Source organism: Mercenaria mercenaria, chromosome 6 (genome assembly GCF_021730395.1).
Source record: "Mercenaria mercenaria strain notata chromosome 6, MADL_Memer_1, whole genome shotgun sequence".
Taxonomy (NCBI): domain Eukaryota; kingdom Metazoa; phylum Mollusca; class Bivalvia; order Venerida; family Veneridae; genus Mercenaria; species Mercenaria mercenaria.
In genome coordinates this window covers 35419537-35440000 of record NC_069366.1, presented here as the reverse complement: position 1 = coordinate 35440000, position 20464 = coordinate 35419537, and the positions used below count along the sequence as shown (strand labels likewise).

Genomic DNA, 20464 nt, shown 5'->3' with positions numbered 1-20464 from the left:
CATTTGTTTTATTATTAATTCAAACCTTTTTAATCATATGTTGACAGTCGATCAATTAACGTTATATTAGCCATGTTCCTGCGACATTCTGTATAAAGGACACTCTAAGCACTGGCACCAGATCAGAAAGAAAATGCCTCTGTACGTGTTATACCCTACCCCTAGGTATTCTATAAGAACCATGGTCGTGAACGGGAAAATATACTAACCCATTTCAATCGCGTATTTCATACCTAAAATACGCAGTTCAGTAAATGTGTACTATTGATATTAAACAAGAGATAATTTATCTTCCATCGTGCACCAGTCACATTGTCTCAATATTCCGTATTGCAGAGATGCTCCATATATTTAATGCTTTAGTCAACGTTACAGAAAAAACTTGCGTGAACTCCCCTAATGAACATCCGGTCTAGAGGTCACGACAGTGTGCACATGTTAAACGAAATGTAAACAAACAAAAACAGAATGCAATATATTCACAGTTTTACGATAAGACTCGAAATGATGAATGAAATTCATCTTGTATATGATTTTGAATTTGAAATCATACATTGGTATACATCTATTCTGTTTATTTAATTCATTTTGCACATTTATGCTGCATATAAACATTTTAGCATACACGTGTAGTAAAATGACGACTGACATACATTTTCACATCAGCCAATCAGAGTGTGTCTGTAATCTAGAACGGAACTTCACCAGGGAAGTTCAAGCAAGTTTTTTGTGTACCTTTGAAAAAATTGTAAACTACACGTTGTTTTTCTAAGATAAGAAGTATTGAAGAATTGTGACCGGTACACAACGGAAGATAACTTACTGCTTGTTTAATATTAATAGTACACATTTACTGAACTGCGTGTTTTCGGTATGAAATACCCGATTGAAATGGGTTAGTATATTTTCCCGTTCACGACCATGGTTCTTATAGAATACCTAGGGGTAGGGTATAACACGTACGGAGGCATTTTCTTTCTGATCTGGTGCCAGTGACTCTAAGCAGTAAATTGTTGTTTTTGGTGTTTTTTTGTTTGTTATTCTTTCTTTCATTTTTTATTTTCCACAAAGTCCATCGTTCCTTTCTATATCGGATTCAAAAAATTCATTTAAAAGTTCATATATGGAATCTTTATATCCTAATTGCGTGGATAGTCTATAAAGGTAATACTAGTAACAGTAATAAGGATTTGGCGGGTTTTAAAGTATCAATTTGTAAGTCTGGGCAAAGGATCAAGTCTCAACCAATAAATACTTAGATTTTCAAATGAAATTTCTGTTTTGTCGTTAGACAAGATAGGGTAGTCCTGTCGCTGGTGATGTGGAAATCAAAGTCATAGTTTCTATAATATATTTTTCTTCTTGTAAATATTTGCAAGTTTGTAAACATTTAAAGTGAATAGATTCCTTGATTTATAAAAGAAATGGCACTAGGACTGGCATTCTTTGTCCTTGAAGGATGGTCTATAAAAGGTTCACAGTTTTGTAATGAATATACCTCTTCTTTTGATTCAGTGGGAAATGACCATGAAAGAGGGTCGAACACGGTTGATGTGCCTGTTCCCTTTCTTCTGATAATTTCGGGGAAAAACTATATTACTTTATGATAGTTTAAGATACTCCCAACGTTTGGCTCATTTGCAGTAGCCTGATCAATTTCAAGACAATAGTAGAGATTTATTTGTTTTGTTACCTGAAAAGAAACTCGATTCAACATTTTACGGCACCATATTAAAATTTAATTTGTCTTTTTTCCACTATGGTATGCAACGTAGTATAGTTATCCTTAATAAAATATGGAGACAAATCATGTTAAAGTAAGTCACCCTGCTACTGCTTAAAGTGCCCCTAAGCTAAATGTGCATCAGATTATGGAGAGAAATATATTGGCAAGTACCTTTAATGATAAATTCTTTAATCCTGTAGACTTGTTAAATATTTGTCATATGTGGTACACTATCAGTTATAATGGAAGAAGTATGGTATATTATTTTCTAGGAAGGATGACTTACATACTTACGTAACAATTGGTTTTAAGCAAGCCAAAATGTAGTCTTAGCTAGCCCCTAGACTTTGATATATATCTTTTTTATTTGTAAGGTTGCGAATATAGCCTGTCTATATCCTAGGTCCGATCCCTGAGAGAATCTGTAAGATAGACTGGCATTTGTCACTGTTATTATAAAATAAAAGACAAAATCACGGAAATCACAAAAAATCTGAAATGACAAAATCTTTGTTATTATTCTAGTGGCTTAGTCTAGCCAAAAGGCAAATATCGTTAAGATTATGTACATGTATTAATTTCAGTATATAAATATTTGGACATTACATGTTGTCAACAAGAGGAAAATACTGTCTACCAAGGCAATAGGTACTGTCCCAAGAGAGCATTATATACAGAAAAAATAAAACAATGAATGCGCACATGACACATATTACTGTGAAACTATTTAATTTCGTGGACAGAAAAAAAAATCGTTGTTTCGGCGAACATCGGTTATTTCTTGAGGACATGCATTCAAGAATCTTTAATGTTAAAGATATTATAAAATGGGATTTTATTTGTTCGATGGGATAAGATTTTGTCGTGGAGTGACGCTAACACGAAATCCATGAAAATAAATCCCCCGCAAATAATAATGATTTTACTGTAAACTGAAAATTGTTTACGAAGACTATGATGACAAACCATTTACAAGTACATCCGCTGCCGCACATAACCGATAAACTGGCAACACATTGACAGCTTTTATATAAAAAAAATACTGATAAAGATAAGACAGTAAATAATAATAAAGAATAAAAGGTTTATAAAATGGAAGTCTTGCATTGGCAACAAAATGAGGTGCACTGTGTATAACAGTCAGCATTTTCTAACCTTTCTTTTTTTGAAAAGTTATTGGCTTTGTTTTAATAATTCGAGCCAATTCCTAATTGAAAAGAATAAATATTAAAAATATTTAATTAAACGTTGAATAATTTTTTTTCTAATTGTTTAAAAGGGTGGGGCGATTTACAATATATATATACACTCTCCTGCTGCTGTGTGTTGCTGTGTAAAAATATTATGAACGTTTTTTGATCAAGTTCCCCATAGAAAATGCGTATCCTTTTTTTTCTACATAATATTGTTCTTTTTTTTCATGCCACATTTAATTATATGTGTTACACTTTGTCGTTTTTAAAGGTTCATCAAATTGGAAAAAATAGTGGGGTCAATAAAAAAGATTGGCGGGTTTTTTTGGGGAAAAAAGTCAAAAAATATACACCAAAAATTCGTCGGGAACAAAGTATACACTAGAAATCAAATTTCGACACGATCTTTCAAAACCCGTGCGACACGAATTTTGATAACAAAATTGGCTTTTTTTTTAAAAACAATTTTTTCTTCAAAATACTGGGGCCTTTTAAAATGCTTAATAGACAGACAAAACAGTACTTTTTCCCCTGCACCCTTTAAATTACCCAAACTTTTTCAAAGGCTGCAATTTTACATTGAAAAAAAAAATTTTTTAAAAAACCCAGCGTTTGTTTTCTCGTGTTTTTTGACGTGACGGACTACTTTTTTGTTACAAAAATACAAATTCACGGTGAAAAACGGCCCATTCCCCGAAATATAAAAAAGGATAGTTCTTCACGCCTTTACCTGTGGGGAGATTTCTTTTTTCCCATTATCATTCCGGGAAATTTTATAGTAAAAACTTTCTAATAGTACATTTAAAAAAGTATTCAAAGAAAAATCCTTTTTTCTTTCTTCAAAAAAATCTAAACCTGAAATAAAAATCTAGAATATGAGTTGAACTACCAACATTTTTTCAAACGTCTACTTAATTTTAAAAAGCGTTATCTTTCCCAAACTTTGTAAAAAAATTCTTACACCCAAAACTTTTTTTTTAAAAAATTTGATACCTCAGGGGGGTTTTAAGATTTGGTGAAAGGGGGGGGCGTAAAATTTTTAAGACTAAGAAAATAGGGGGGGGGTTATTCCCCGGAAAAAACTAAAAATAATGGACCATTTGGTGCATTCGGGGGTATTTATTTTTTTGAAAAAGGACAGGTTTTTTGTGACAAAAAAAACACAAAAAACACCAAATTTAAAGTCCGTCTTAAAATTGTCAACTTTTTCTTCCGAGTATCTGGGAAATTCTTAGCCGTCTTTTTTTGAGGATTTTTCTTTGGAAAGGGTTTCCTGGACTAAATATTTTTGTCTCAGAAAACTGTCCCGTTTTAAATTGCCGCAAGCGAGCGGAAAAAAATGCTTTTTTTCCTCAAAAAAAAAAAAAAAACTAAAAAAAAAAGTAAGAAAAAATACCTAAGATAGGAAAAAAAAATGCATTTTTTTTTTTTTAAAAAACCCAAAACGAAGAAAAATTAAATTTTCGAGCGTAGCAACGGAAAAAATATGCATATTTTCAGCCGAAAAAAAATAAATCATTGTGCGGCGTAGCGATGAAAAAAAATGAATTTTTTTTTCTTCAGTCAAAAAAAACAAATTTTTTACCCAAAAGCGAAAGGGGCGAGAAAAAAATGAAATTTTTTGCAATTATTTACACAAAACAAAGAAAATTACCTATCTCCGGCGATTTTGGGGGCGGAGCGACCCGTGACCCCCCCACACACACAACCCACGCCCCCCGCTATGAACCCACTAATGGTAAATTTTGCGACGCAAAATGATTATGTACAACATTCAAACCTTTTGAACTTTTTATTCAAAATTGATGTGTTTTATTGTAAAAAACGGTTTCTTTTTTGGGTTTAAGTATGCCTGCATCTTAACCTCAACAAAAAACTTTAAGCTCTCCCCAAAGTCGTTGAAAGTTTAAAATTTTGAAAAACTTTGCTAATCCCTTTCCGCATCGCCCCTTAAAAAGGCCTTTACAAAAAGGGGGGCAGGTCCGGTCTAGCCTGGGAATCCAGTCTGACAATTTCTAACCATTTTCTACCTGCAACCTGAAAATATCAAAACTCGGAGAATGCCAAAACATAATAGCAAAATTTAATTTGGTCTTTAATGTAGGAAGTTTTTTTCTGACAATATTTGTCAAGGGCTTCCCAGGCTGCCCGGTCCAAAATGTTTTATTTGAGGCAGGAAACAGTTTAAAAGAATGGTCCCCCTGGACCTTAGCTCCCAGCGTGAGTAGGAGTCGGGTGTTCTCCCCCAAAAATTTTTAAAATATAGTTATGTAATGGGGCATCGATGAATTTTTGGCAAATTTTTGAAAAATATGTTGTAACGCATCTTCTGTGTATACTGTGCTATTTACGAAAAAAAGGAGAAAGTGAGAAAATTAAGTAATCAATGTGACTTTTTATTTTGCGTTAACAAGCTTGCGTTCACACAAATAAAAGTGTTATGTAAGGGAAAAGGGACAAAAAGGCGACGTTTGCAAAAAGGGAAAAAACTTTTCCCCCCTTTTCGGTTAGTTTAAAAAATTTTCCCTTCCGGAGGTTGCAAGGAACTAAATGAGCGACAAAAAGTCTCATTCATAACTTAAAAATAACGAGGGGTTAATGTTTTAAGGAAAATTTAAAAATTTAAAAAAAATGAACAAAACTTTGCGCATGTCTCCAAAATTTTTTATATGTTTAAAAAGTTTTTTTGAATAGAAAAGGGAAACTCAAGATTGTCATCCGTCTTTAAAAGAAGGGCCACAACTCCCCAAAAAAATCGATCATAAAAGTCGGGCCTATTTTCATTCAGTTGGAGGGATTTGTGATTTTAAATTCACATTTTTCACGATGTGATGATTAGTTAAAGATCAAATGGGGCAAAACTCCAAAAAAACAACAACAAATTTGAAACAGAGTTAGCAACGTCCCCTCCCTGGGGACATTTTCATAAAATACTGTACCCAATACAGCATTTTCATAAAAAAAAAAAATAAGAGTCCGGGATGTTAATATATCTCTCGAAGATGATATAAAACTTTTCTGTACAAAACTAAAGTTTGGTAACGAAAGCCAAAACAATAATTCCATTCAAACAACCAGCGTAAAAATTTCAAAAATAATCGTTTTATTATAAAACAAGGGAAGTAAGTTTTTGATTTTTAATCCCAAAAAACCCCTTTTCCTGAGGGGTACCTTAAAATACCCCTAAAAATTTTGAAAGAAACACAGAACAAGCTTCCGTAAACGCGCGCTCCACATTGGGGGTTTGACGAAAAGAATAATTTGAAAAAAGAGACCTCTATTTTAAAAAGAAAGTACACCAAAGGGGCATAATTCCAAAAATACACAATCTGAGTTATTGGATTGAACAGACTGCGATGTGAGATAAAGATTTTTTGGGTTTTAAAGTCATTATTTATAGGAACCAAATTTTGCCAAAAACAAAGTTTTAAAAATTTTTAAATTTTAAAAGGGGGGATAATTGGTCAAAATACAAATTTTTTGGGAATTGTTCCCCACACATCAGATATGTGATAAGATACATTTAAAGTTAAAGTCTTTTCAAATTGCAAAAAGTATATTCAAGGCGAAGATTGAAAAAAAGTTTAAAGCACAAAGAGCATAATTCTTAAAAAAACCAAAATTTAAAGGTTAGGGGGTTGTGCCAAAACTGCGGTATCAAAACAAATACTTTTAATTTCAATCATTATCTTTTAAAATAAAAAAGATATTTATAAAACAACTTTCGGAAAAAAACATGAAAATAATTTAATTAAACTCTTCGGGACCTTGACCTTGGGTATTGGGCTCACCCCTTACACTATTTTGTTTATTGGAAAAGTTGAACTTGCAGTTTTTTAAAAGCAAAAGAAAACAAAAGATTACGAAAAAAAAAGGTTGCCGAAAAATTTTAAACCCTTAAAAATAACCAAGTGTAAGCCTTGTTGACCTTGACCTGGTATAGGGGCCCACCCGCCAACTTTTTTTGTATCTGGACCATGTTTATGTAAAGTTACGAAAGATATAAAAAAAAAACAAAGTATGACTAAAAAACCCAAGGGCCAAAAAAATTTTAAACCTTAAAAAAAACCAAAAATTTAACCCCTTGGTGCCTTGACCTTGGGTTAATGGGCCAGCCCCCTATACAAACTTTTTTGTATTGGAAAAAGTTTTGGGGAAGTTACGTAAGATAAAAGAATTTTAACAAGAATACGAAAAAAAGGTTGCCGAAAACTTTAACCTTAAAAAAAACCGAAGATAACACCTTGGTGCCCTTTGCCTTTTTTTTGGGGCTCACCCCACACAAATTTTGTTTTAACGGGAAAATGTTATGTGAATTTCGTAGAAAAACAAAGAAAAAAAAATACAGAAAAAAAAAGGGTTTTCCCGAAAAATTTTAACCTTAAAAATAACCCCAATATAAACCTGGGACCTTGCCCAAAATTTTAAATGGGCTCACCCCCACAAAATTTGTTTGTATCTGGACAATGTTTATGTAAAAGTTACAGAAGAAAAAAATATTACAAAGAAGACAGAAAAAAAGGTTCCCGGAAAATTTTAACCTTAAAAAAACCGAAGTATAACACCTTGGTGCCCTTTCCCTTTGGGGGTAAAATAGGCTCCCCCTATACAATTGTTTTTAACTGGAGATGTTTTTGGAAGATACGTAAGATATAAGCAATAGAAAAAAGATATGCAGAAAAAAAAAGGGTTTTTGCCGAAAAATTTTAAAAAACCTTAAAAATAACCATTTAACCCTTTGGGTGCCCTTTTGACCTTGGGTAAAAATTAGGCCACCCCTATAAAAACTTTGATTTATACGGACAATTTTTTGAAGTTACAGTAAATTAAGCAATATTAAAAAAGATTGCAGAAAACAAAGGTTCCGAAAAATTTTAACCCTTTAAAAAAAACCCAAAATATAAAAATTTGGTGACCTTGCCCTTTGGGTAAATGGGCCCACCCCCTACACTATTTTGTTTGTATACGGGGAAAATGTTTATGTAAAGGTACAGTACATTAAGCAATGTAAAAAAGATATACAAAAAAAAAGGTTCCAAAAAATTTTAACCTTAAAAATAACCCAATAAACACCTTGGTGTCTTGACCTTAAGTATAAGGGTCTCGCCCCCACACTTTTCTTTTTTTTATACTGGAAAATGTTTATTAAATTTTACAGTAAATAACATAGTAAAAAGTTTACAGAAAAAAAAGGTTGCCGAAAAATTTTAAAAAAACCTTTAAAAAAAAAACCGAAGTAAAAACCCTTTGGTCCCCTTGCCCTTGGGTTAATGGGGTCACCCCTATACAAACTTTGACTGTATACGGACTGTTTAGGGAAAGTTACAGTAGATTAACAATATTAACAAAGATAGACGAAAAAAAGGTCCAAAAAAACTTATACCTTAAAAATAACCTAAGTAAAACACCTTGGTGACCTTGCCCCTTGGGGTATAAGGGGCTCACCCCTACACATATATTGTTTGTAACTGGACAATTTTTGTGAAGTTACAGTAAGAACAACAATAGAAAACAAAGATAGACAAAAAAAACAAAGTTCCGAAAAACTTTAACCAAAAAGGGGTAACGCCCCGACCCCCGACGCCGGGGGGCGAGTAGTTTACCCCCCCTATTTTCCCAAATAGTGGCGCTAAAAATGGTCTTGATTTTTTCCCTCGGCATTAAAAAATTTTGTTATATTTGTTTATAGGAAAAACAAAGAGAATTTTAACTAAAAAAAACCCCTAATCCACACAAAAGTACTTATCATTTACCTTACGTCAAATACATCAAAAATTGGATGTAAAATGCGTGTTGACTACAGAAAAAGTTCCCCAATTTTCTCCTAGGGGTAATAGTAATAAATAGAACTTTTCGTAAAGATTAATAGACGCAAAAGGTTGGGGGGTTCTTCTCTGCACACCCTCTCATAAATTTTTTTATTTTTGCCATTGTACACAAAATCCCCCAATATGACAAGAATGCCCACGGAAAAGTCTTTTTGTATTACCTTTTCCAGTGTGACCTTTACTAGGGGTCTTGGTCTTGGGCATGACACCTGGGTTTATTATGGTGAACTTTATCCAAATTACTAAAGTCCCTTCATGGGTCGCAGAGTTATTGCCAGAACCAAAAAGACCTTTAAACCTTTTACCTCTAAGTGTGCCTTTACCTTGGGCAAGGGTTTGGGTCTTGGCATAACACGTTGTCTCTTATGGGACATTTTGCCCAGAATTCCAAAATCCCTTATGTTTTTGGGTTTTTGACCAGACGAAAAGGCCCTTTTAAACCTTTACATCTAAGTGGGGAACCTTGCTACTTAGGGCTAGTGGTTGGGGCTAGCAAAAATTTTCATTGAAACATCCCGAAACATTTTTTATAAAAAAAAGTATGAAATCCCTTCACTTTTTCTACAAGATATTTTATAAAATTTACAATTTTTATGTAAAACATCCAGAGAAGTTGAAGATTAAACAAGTCCACACTTTTAACTTCCATATTCATAATTATTAAAAGTTGTGGGATAAAATTTTTGTAAATTAATAAAAAATAGTTCTCATTCTGCAATTATTTTTTTCCCCCTATTTTGATATTTCTTCTTGATTCCCCCAATCGTTTTGGGAAAAAAGATTAAACCTTTGTATTTCCCTTTTCCCCTGTTAAAATTTTTTTTCAGAAATTTTGCTCACAAAATTTGGGAAAAGAAATTTTGCACTGGACCCCATTTTCCCCGAACAGTACCCTTCCTTAAAATTCCTTTTCAATTGCAATTGTTACATTTAATGTTTTTTTGCAAATTATCTTAGGGGTTCTTTAACTATCATTTTCTTTTTTCTCTAATACTTGATATTTTATTTCTCTGATTCGGAAATATGGGGTACATTTGCAGATGTTTGATTCCAAATAGTTCAGTTTTTGTTACCAGTGTTTAAACAATTTTGGGCCCCTTTAGATGATCATCTAATGGGAAAAATTTTTGATTTTCACACTAGTTAAACTTACTGTTTTATATGTTCATAAAACCAAAATTAAAGAAAGTAAAAACTTACAATTTAAAAATTTTTCAGTCTGACAGCTTATCAACAAAATGTCATTAAAAAGTGGAAAAACCTACCTTACACAATAAAGACAAAAAAATCAGCTTTGAATTCAAACAGATGATTATTTTTGTATGCTTCATGCATTTCCTTTTCAACAACCTAAAATGGACTGATCACTTCAATGTCCAAAGTTACAAATTTCTTATAAATTGTTTGAAACTGTCGAGGATCACAAAGTAAAGGTATTTGTGATTTTTAAAGGCATCACTCAAAAAAGTAACCTAAATGAATCTTGAATATGTGCATGCCACTTCATGTTGATAATTTCTATCAACTTACTTTTGCACTGTGACACGTATGAAAACTGTAGGAGGGGATGAAAATTTTAAATTTTTATAAAATAAAAAGGGCAAAAACTCCAAATTTAGATTTTTGGGTAAAATAGTAAAGGCCTTAATTTTACATTTTAAATACAAAGTTATTAAATTTCAAAGGGCATTAGAAGAAAGTGGGGGAGGGTGAGTCACAAAGAAACAAAAGAAAAAAACGTACTCTTTCTTTAATTTAAGTTTAAAGGGCCAAACTTTAGAAAACTGTCATCAGATGTAAAAAACCATATGTTGTGTATATTCTCTGTTGGCCCTAAGTTTCCCCTGTCCCTTTGAAAATGATGGATCTGCAGAAAAGGGTTTTTATGCAAAAAGTATGAAGGAAGCTTGATAGACAATTTTTAAAAGAAAATGCAATACTGAAGAAACAAATATCAATTTGATAGTTGACATATGTGCCTTCCTTTTATGCTGATTTAAACCAATTTTCTTTTTTTAATGATAATGTAAATTCTAAAAAAATTAATTGCAGCCTGCTTTCCTTCCTTTTTATGCTACGTCATAGTCTAGCCAAAACTCTTTAAAATGGTGCATAGAGGCATTTTGTTCACCATATCAACTGTAAATAAAAAAAAACCCAAAATGTACTTTTTTTATACAAACTTTTTTTCCAATTAACAGTGTTTTTCCATAAATTTCCATTGCAACTTAATTAAAAAAAAAATTTAAAAGTAAATTACATAATTTTAAAAACAGTTTTTTTGTTTGTAAAAATAAGGCTGAAAGCCATATCATTTTCAAAACACTTTTAAAAAACCTACCGTTAAAATGGTGTGTTTTAAAATTGGGGTCTTTTGCTTTTTGGCAATTTTTTGCATTCATTTCCCATTATTTCTTTTAAAATTTATATCTTTAATGAAAAAAGTATTTAGCATAAAAAAAAAAAATATGGAAAAATATTGGTGGTTTTCAAAAAAAATGAAGCAAAAGTGTGCTGGGGTTGGAAATTAAATAATTTTTTTTTGGTGGTCCCTTTTTTTATTGCAATAATTCAAATTTGGGGGAAAACAAATTTGGGGAAAATGTTTGAAATACCATCGATAATATTTTGAACACCTTCATTCATAATTTTTAGAGAAATTTCCGTAAGTGGGGGATAAATTTGAGTGTTTTAGACAAGGGAAAATTTTAAACAGAAATGTTTTTAACATATATGAATGGTGTTGTGTTAGTTTTTAAACTTAAAAAATTTTTAAATGTTTGTGACTTTGGTTTTTAAAAAACCCTTTCTGCACAAATTACTTAAAAAAAAAATTTTTCCTAAAAAGTTGTTGCTGAAAAAAAAATAAATTTAAAATATTTTATAAAACTTTTTTTTCCCCCCACATTTTGCGGTTTATAACCAATTCCAAATTTTTAAAAATTTCTGGTGTTTTTAAGAGATCACAGGGGCACATACTAAAAAAACAGGTAAACCTGGGTTTTTACTTTTTTTCCCTTAAATGAAAAAACCTTTTTGTTAAAGAATCTTACAAGGGAATTTTTGGGGGTATAACTTAGAAATTCTGGAAATTTTTTTATAAAACAATAAAAACATAAGGGGTCTTCAGAGCTGTAAAGGGTAAGACTTTGTAAAACATTATGACTAAGAAAATAAAGGGGTTATGAAAATTGTTGTGTTCAAATTTTAAAATTTTCACAATTTTTTTTTGAAGGGCTTCCATCACAAAGAATGAACTATTGGTAAAATAAAATGTAGTAATGAAAAGAATATTTTTTTTAAAGTGGGTTTTGATTTCATAAGAAAACCAAAACGAACAAATTAAGTTTGGGTTTTAAAAAATTTTAAAAAACAGTTGAAAACTATCCTTCTGCAAAAAGTCACACTTTGGTGCAAAAAGGGGACAAAAATTGCTAATAAATTTAAAATAACTTTAAAAACTTTAGAGCCCCCTTCATCGAAAAAATTTGCCCCCCATTTCTTTTACATTTATTTGGGTATATTTGCCCCAAAAACACATTCAAAAATGAAAGAATTAAAAATGGTGAAAAAAAAGAAAAAGCTTTTTATTTTTAAAACCACCCTTTAAAAGGGAATCAATTAATTGGAATTTGACAAATGTGGTTAATTATCTTAAAATATCATTTGCTTTTATTTCTTTTTGCTGATTCTGTGGGCTACGCCAGTTTATTTTTTGAAGTTTAACAATTCATGCATGCCATGTAAAAAAATAATTATATATTTTTTAACACATCTTGCTGTATTAGGCCTATTGTATTTTTTTCTTCCATTGTTAAAAAATTTTTGATTTTTTGGGGCATGCATGTTTTTTTTTTAGACCCTTGACCCCTTTTCGCTATGCGAGGGGGTCCTTTTTTGGCTTTTCTTATACATTGTTCTTTTTTTTCAAATTATTTTGAAATGAACACTATAAACTTGACTTTACCTAGCTGTACTTTTGGCGACATCATTATTCCCTGCTTTAACAAGAAAGTCTGGGAACGCCCCCAGGTTAAAAAATTTGAAAGACTTTTTTTTCCATGGGGGCGGTATTCATTTATCGAAAAACAACAGACGGATTTAATGCCGTGACCCTTTATTCTAAATTTTTTTCTTTTAAAAAAATTTTTGGTTTTTTTTTCGGTGATTTGCCCCTCCGTCAACATTTTTGGCAAAATGCAGGTCTATGTTTAAATTATGTCAATTCAAAATCAAAATACATCAAAGTTTTTTTTTTTGACATGATCTTTTCGGCATTCACATTCACCCATTTTCCCCCATTAAAACAAGGGGGTTTTCTTTTCAGATCTATTTCAAGTCTGAGAATGATTTGTTGAGATCTACCAGTGGGCAATGAATCTATGGCGGCAGTGATACAAGCATGCTTTGCTATTTCTCCGCCCCAAATGGCAAATCATTTTCAGACTTAAAAAGAGTCGACTGATATCAAAAATTTTTTGAATCGTTTTCAAAAAAAAATTAATTTTTTTTAAAAAAATATAACTTGCATTACCATGTTCCTATCCCAGAACAAATGGGCCGTCAAAATTTGTAAACACGGGGAGGCCTTTTTACAAGACAGTCATTAAACTTTTCCCAAGGAAAAAATCCAAATTTATTCCGTTATTTCCTATGCGATTTATCGTGAAAATTTTAAATTTTAGGGATAATGTTCGCATTAGTTTAAGCATAAAATTTAAATTTTTGTGAACCCGTGCTTTTTAAATTTTTTTTACATTACGCCGAAAATCTGAAATCCAAGAGGCCATGTGCCACTTGATCACTTTCTCGCCTAACATTTTTGTGTTTTAAAAAATATGCTGAAATTTTTCATTTATTCTGTCAATTACTTTGTGACGCAAAAACCCTTTTTCAAAAATAAAATTTAACATCTGACTTTTATGTGTATTGCCCTTGTTGATATTTGGTTTTGTCATGATCCCATTTTATCTCAAATTATTGTGAAATGATGGTCTGCTGAAAAAAAGAGAAAATAAAAATTTTTTTTAAATTATCGCTAAAAGGCACTTTCAAACAAATTTTTTTTTAAAAAAATTGATTGCTGCGGGGGGAGATATATTATCCAGGGACGTTTTGGTTTCAATTTTAGGCAGAATAATGCTTAAAAGTGCAGCTTTCATTTTGAAAAAATAGCCCCCTAAAAAAATTTTTTTCTTTTCTGCCGGGTTTTCGGACAAATTGGCATTTTTTTTTTTCAAGATATTACTTCAAAGGAGAGCAAATCATTTTAATAGGGGATTTCATTCACAAAAATGAAATTTTTCATAAAATTCCAAAATGGTTGTAATCAAGCCAAAAGTCGATATTTTTGGGTATAGAAATTTTCCTTAATTTACCCAAAAAATTTTGACAATGGTCCAATTTTATTTTTAAAGCAATATCAAAATTTGATACTGTCATCGGTCACTTATCTCCATGTGACCTGTTATACTTTTCTGTATTTTTAGAGGTTTTCAACTGGTAGACCCGATTTATCGATATGAAGTGTCAGATAAATCATAATATTTATCATTATAATCCGCATTTTATAGTTACTTGGTTTTGTGGGGTTAGTTTGTGATGTCATCTGTAGGTTGGGTAAGGTAAAAATAATGAGGAAGTTAGAAAAGGGTCACTCGGTATAAATGATTATTTGGTTTCTACATATTTCGTTTTTAACTTTTGACGGATAATATTCAATCGAACTTAGTCTGTTATTTGGTTTCTGCACATTTCAGTACCTCTCGAGATCAGACTCAATACTGTTATTTGGTTGCTACATATTAATTTCATTACCTCTCAGAACAGATTCAATGAGATAATATTCAATCGAACCTAATCTGTTATTTGGTGTCTACATGTATCAATACCTCTCGAGATTTGACTAAATCGAATCTAGCCTGTATTCAAGTTTGGTTTCTACACATTTCAATACCTCTCGAGATCAGACTCAATCGAACAAAATTTGTTATTTGGTTTCTATGCATTTCGTTAAGTTTGGAGACCAGGCCTAATCGAACCTAGTCTGTAATTTGGTTTCTACACAATTCAATAACTTTCCCGATCAGACTTAATCAAACCTAGTCTGTAATTTGGTTTTTACATTCGAGATCAGATTCGATCGAATCTAGTCTGTTATTCGGTTTCTACACATTTCATCACCTCTCCAGATCAGTTTTAATCAAGCCAGGTCTGTTATTTGGTTTCTACACTTTTCATCACCTCTCCAGATCAGACTTAATCAAGCCTGATCTGTTATTTTGGTTTCTACAGAGTTCATCACCTTATGAGATCAGACTCAATAAAATAGGGTCTGTAATTTGGTTTCTACACATTTCGTTCCGTCTTGAGATCAGATTAAATCGAACTTGTCGTCTGTTACTTGGTTTCTACACACTCGAATACATCTAGATACCAGACACAAACAAACAGGGTCTGTTATTTGGTTGCTACATATTTCACTATCTATATCGAACAGAGTGTGTTATAATTTTATTATGGATGCGTTATTTGTTTCCAGAGACATCCCTTAAAGGTGTGAATCTGAATTTGGAGAGGTATCTTAATACGTTCGAAAAATGTAAAATTGTTTTAGTGTCATGTTCCCTTAACATTTTAAAGATTAATTTCCGGGCTTATTCAGCAACGCTTTGGTTCCTGCACTACTGAATTTGTTCTTTGTGTTAGGGACTTTTCTCTTGAAATGATGAAAGGCGGAGAAGAGATCACAGATGATGAATATTTAGAACATTGTCTTGAGAGTATCGCCGGAGATCGTGAGGTTACAGAACAAACCAACAAAACAAGAACGTTCTTAAAGCGAAAGTTTCCGGTCAGAAAGTGTTTTACTTTTGACAGGCCTGCTGGGAGAAAAAAACTGCGGGAACTTGAATCACTTAGGGATAAAGATTTAAGTGAAGCATTTATAGAAGATGCAGACAAGTTTGTGAGATATATTTATGGAAGAAAGCCAAAACTGCTGCCGGAGAGGGTCGCTGTTGATGGCAAGAGTAAGTGTAATTGATACGTTACTGAAACACGGATAGATTTAATGAAGACTCCGGAATACAATCAGTCATATTTGGTTATAGTGTACAAATGACAACTAAACAAGAATTATAAACAGGTCTCCATGATTATCTATTGTCGGTTTTTGTATTTTTAGAAATTTCTCCGAGTAAGGTATGGATATTTTTTAATGAAAAAAATGTTTATGGTGTATTTAAGAATCTGGCTGTAAACGAATAAATCTTAAACTGAGATAGATTCAGAAGCGTCCTAAATGTTAAGCTCCTTTGGAACGGTTGTTTACTTGAAACACTTCATCTGTTATATCTTTCCACTACACTGTCTATTTATGCATAAGTCGGTTTTGCCATTTAGAGCTTTGTTGGCATTAACTGTACACAGCTCCTCCATAAATTCTCTTACCTGTGTGATTGGTATTTTTTTCTTTCTTACAGGAACACTTTGTAAAACTCCGAATGTACGTTCACCCAGGCAATATACAACAAAGAATCTATTTACCAAATTTGTACATGTACGTCAATTTGCGTTATAGACATATTTCTGTTTACATGAAAGCCAAAGTTGTAAACTCCCCTTTTACATCTCTGATGTTTTTGTTCTCGCAGGATAACATACTATTTTGATATTCTGCTTCACAGTTTTCTCGTGTATGTTGGTGCAGCATGTTGATTCGCTTACGGCAGGAGCTATTCCGGATATACAGGATGCTTTGACCAGGGTAGTTGAGAAAGAAAATAAAGAACTTGTAAGAATTACAAAGGCAGCTTACAGTCAAGAGATGTATGTTTTGAGATCTAAACCAATGAGTTCTGCAAGCTTTAATGAGAAATCTGACCAAATTATTCAAAGTCTGATGGATGAGTTTAGGGAAAAAGTAAGGTTTGACAGCTATCACAAATTTGAAAATCTGGCAAAGGTAGGTTGTAATACATCTTTATTTGGGATTGTTTCATAAAAATACAATAAATATCCTACCATTCAAACGCGTTTAATCATGCGTCGTATTTAGTATATTCGGTGTATGAGTGAAATTGCAAAAACTGAAATGTAAGTTGACAATTGTTTTCATTTTCTCATAACCTTTCTTTACTTTTACGCAGTAAGTCCGTCCGTTTAATATAAGCAATTCTGGTGAATGAATCTGTCACATGTGCTAGCGTAATAGCTCTAGTTATTGTTAGTAACTTTAAGAAAATATGATGAACAAGAAGTGTCTCAGGTATAACAGAAGAGCAACAAAGCAAAGGTGTATATAAAAACAAAATTTACTTTTTGGCCACCCAGTAATCACGTCCACTTACCATTGGTGACTGTTGGTGGTATTATCGTACGCATGCGGTCTTTCGTAGCTATGATGACTGAATTATTAGGACAGTCACAATAGAACTTCCTTTCCCCAGAAGTATACCAAAGTCAGAAACATGCATTCTGTGAGTGACAAACTCCAGATTCCGCTGATAGACTTGTATTTTCTATCTTTTGTTTTAAGCGAGGTAAACATTTACATAAAAACTGTTTTATTTTGTTGTCAGAACAGTTTAGAAATGATAAAAGAATCATCAAGACACAAGAATTCAAAAAAGATTTTCAAGCATTGCTATTCGGTTGTGAAAAAGTTATATGACGAGCGTATCAGAGATGGAAGTCAGTTCTTCACAATAGGAGGTCATCAGGACTATAGAGAAGAAATAGAACAATTAAAAGAGCAATATGACCAGGAATGCAGACATTTAGACTACAAACAGGTATACACTTCTTAAAGGATTTTTCATAGATATTTGAGTAAAAATGAAAATAAAGAGGTGTTGTGTGGGCACACGTGCGTGTAGAATTTTATGCTTTATGTCTAAAAGCGTATAGCCTCAAACTGTGAATCTAAACTTTAAAACATGTAGATCTAGGAACGGTGAGACAAACGATACATAGAAGATATATTTCCTTAAAGGGTACCGTGTCAATACTCAAAAGCTAGCTCGTGCACTTGAAAAAGATAATATATCACCCATGTCCCTGCTGTGCTACCGTACGCATGAGTACAACATGTATTATAATCGGACATTACAATCTCTCTTATGTAATTTAAATATACTTTTAGATGATAAAGAGTATGTTTAATTTTTACACGTCCTTTAAGATTTTTTGACTTTGCACCACTGTTAAGTGTATACACACCAAACTCTTAGCAATGCTATTAACTCTCATTCTGCATTCAAGGTAGATTGCAAATCGAAGTGTGAGATAATGATGATATTAACATATATTTTGAATGAATAATTGTAATAATCGGCTATTTACGTTTTATATTTTCATGTAAACGAGCTGTTTTCCCTATAAAAATACATACGGGTAAATTTTAATTAACAATTAGGCTATTTGTGACAGTAACAGTGTTTTCTGACCTCTTTATATCAGTATTTGCGGTTGCAGTAATACTATAATTTGAGGTCAACTACGTTGACGGACATTATAACATTTCTCTGCTGACAACTTCATTTGTCAAGTAACACAAAATAAATCCGTGATATATTAACTAAATACAAAAAAAAATGTGCTTTGGTAGTGTGTTTTAAATTAAGGTTGTAGACCTGTAATGACAGTCGGTATTTTCCGTACGATAACGTTTCCTCCGTATGTGAGTCGACATTCTCCGGTTGTTATGGAAACCATTGCTCGTGTGAGCTTCATTTACGGCCGATAATTCCGATATAACAGACGAGAATACGAAATCTAACGGAAACTGTCGGCTGTCATTTACAGGTCTTCTACTTTAAGGTTTACACGCGATTTATTACGGAAAGAAACATTGGCAGTCAATCACACTCGCTGCTTCCTATGATCGAACTGTTGCGGAAAACAAGGACTGAGCTAAGGAATCGTCATGACCAAAGTGGAGTTTGAACACGTGACCTCTGCGTTTTGCTTTCCGCTTTATCACAGATTGTACATGTTTGTTCATATAAGTCAAAACGTAATGAAGGAACATCTTTAGAAAAGCTGTTAAGTTTTGTTCTGTTCTTTCTTTTGTTGCGTTTTAGGTATTTAATACAAACTTTAATAATCAACAGATATACATTTTAAATTGCATAGCTTATGATTCAATACGAGCTGAATTGTCGAAAATTCTTTTTTAATTGATACTTTCAGGCTGATTGGGCATTCATGGCTTTAATAAATGAAAGGTCAACAACGGAAAGAAATATTGTCATGGAGGACTGTAAACTGAGGAAGGAAAAAGATTATCGTAATATATTTTATTTATATTTTTGTATTTTTGGTTTTGTCTTTAAATAGTTATATCATCAGTCTGCCCGACCTCTCGTGTTTTCAACTGTTAAGAAAACCTTAGGATACCACTTCTGTTTCTTTTTAGAAACAAGCGGGTAATTACTCTTTAGAAAAAGGTTTTACATTTAGTAAGTAAAACAAATCAGCTGACTACAGAAGATGAAAGACTGCGATCCCTAAACAGCTGCTAGAATCTCCAGTGGAAAGAAACAAAAGATTTTAAAATCTGCAACCTTTAACATGCATTAACCGGTTTTATTTTCAGTTTAATGTTACAACATTTAACTATTTGATTTCCATGATATTCTATTAAATCATTCGTGCTGTATTTTTTTTTACCGTTTATATGACTTTCTTAGAAAGATTTGTTGTTTTGCAAGGAAAAAAGTAAGCAGGCAATAAAACACGAGAAACGTCTCCTAATCTGATACTTCAGAGCCGAGCGAATCATCACACAAGCGAATGCATAAATTCACAAATAATAGTAATTCACATATTCGTAATATATACATGACGTAGAAACTAATCAAGTAAAATTACAGCACGTTAATAAGTTTTCGAAACGACTGTTCTCATCGATTAGCTTGAAAAAACAGATATGATATAACGACTATTAAAACTCAATTTTTTAAATAAATTTTCTTCAGATAACATAGACCAACTGCGAAGAGAACAGGAAAATCAAAGACTTGAAGCGAGAAGAAAGGTTGAAACATTCCAGCAACAAGAAGAAGTTAACAGGGAACGTGATAAAGAAGCTCAAAGACAAGAATTTAATCAAAGAGACAAAGCACTTGATGCTTATGCAACGGAAACAAGAAACAGGCTACCTCCTGGTTACTAGTATTTTCCATAGACTGATGGTCGAAATGTAAACAGTAGTAGGCCTACCGTTTTGATCAGTGGATATAATTGTTAAGATAATAAAGTATTAAACAATACTTACTCATCAACGTTTTCTGGACTGAAATAATCCCTGATTTTAGTATTGCTCTATGGTAATTACTGTGACATGCTCAGTGACATGTTCAAATTTTTAGTTGTATAGTATTTAAAAAAAACTGCGATTGTCGTATGCTTGCAAACAGCATTTTGTTCCAATTTAAATTCCCTGATCTAAAAGTATTATTTTGTAAATAGTTTCTGTTGTAGACTGGTAAAAACTGTCATCATTTCTGAGTATCGAGTTCAAATTGTTGTGAATTATTTTCATGCATTCATTAAATTTAAATGGAAATATACTTTTGATTTTACGTTTGATGAATAACATATTTTTATATCCTACTCAAAACGTGAGCAAGATCCAAATGTTTAATAAGTAGGCCATGCGGTAGTCTGATCAAGATCTGCACTGTTCGCCGTATCTTTTTGGCAAGCACCCC

General features: G+C 32.3%; 3 protein-coding genes across 3 annotated transcripts in view; all 3 read left to right on the top strand.

Moving 5' to 3' along the window:
* LOC128557681 (guanylate-binding protein 1-like) overlaps nucleotides 1-103 on the top strand; it is a 1688-nt gene extending 1585 nt beyond the window's left edge. Inside the window, exon 2 of the mRNA XM_053545618.1 lies at nucleotides 1-103. This exon is cut by the window's left edge and continues 172 nt beyond it. The gene's annotated coding sequence lies outside the window, so the exon portion shown is untranslated.
* LOC123549210 (guanylate-binding protein 1-like) overlaps nucleotides 1-20464 on the top strand; it is a 96111-nt gene that overhangs the window by 60286 nt on the left and 15361 nt on the right. The window lies entirely within an intron of this gene.
* Nucleotides 15066-20334, top strand: LOC123549211 (guanylate-binding protein 5-like). The gene is made up of 5 exons (XM_053545617.1): nucleotides 15066-15778; nucleotides 16436-16713; nucleotides 17330-17542; nucleotides 18942-19038; nucleotides 19730-20334. Exons 1-5 carry the CDS (start codon nucleotides 15472-15474, stop codon nucleotides 19924-19926), a joined length of 1092 nt encoding a protein of 363 aa, XP_053401592.1. The 5' UTR covers nucleotides 15066-15471; the 3' UTR covers nucleotides 19927-20334.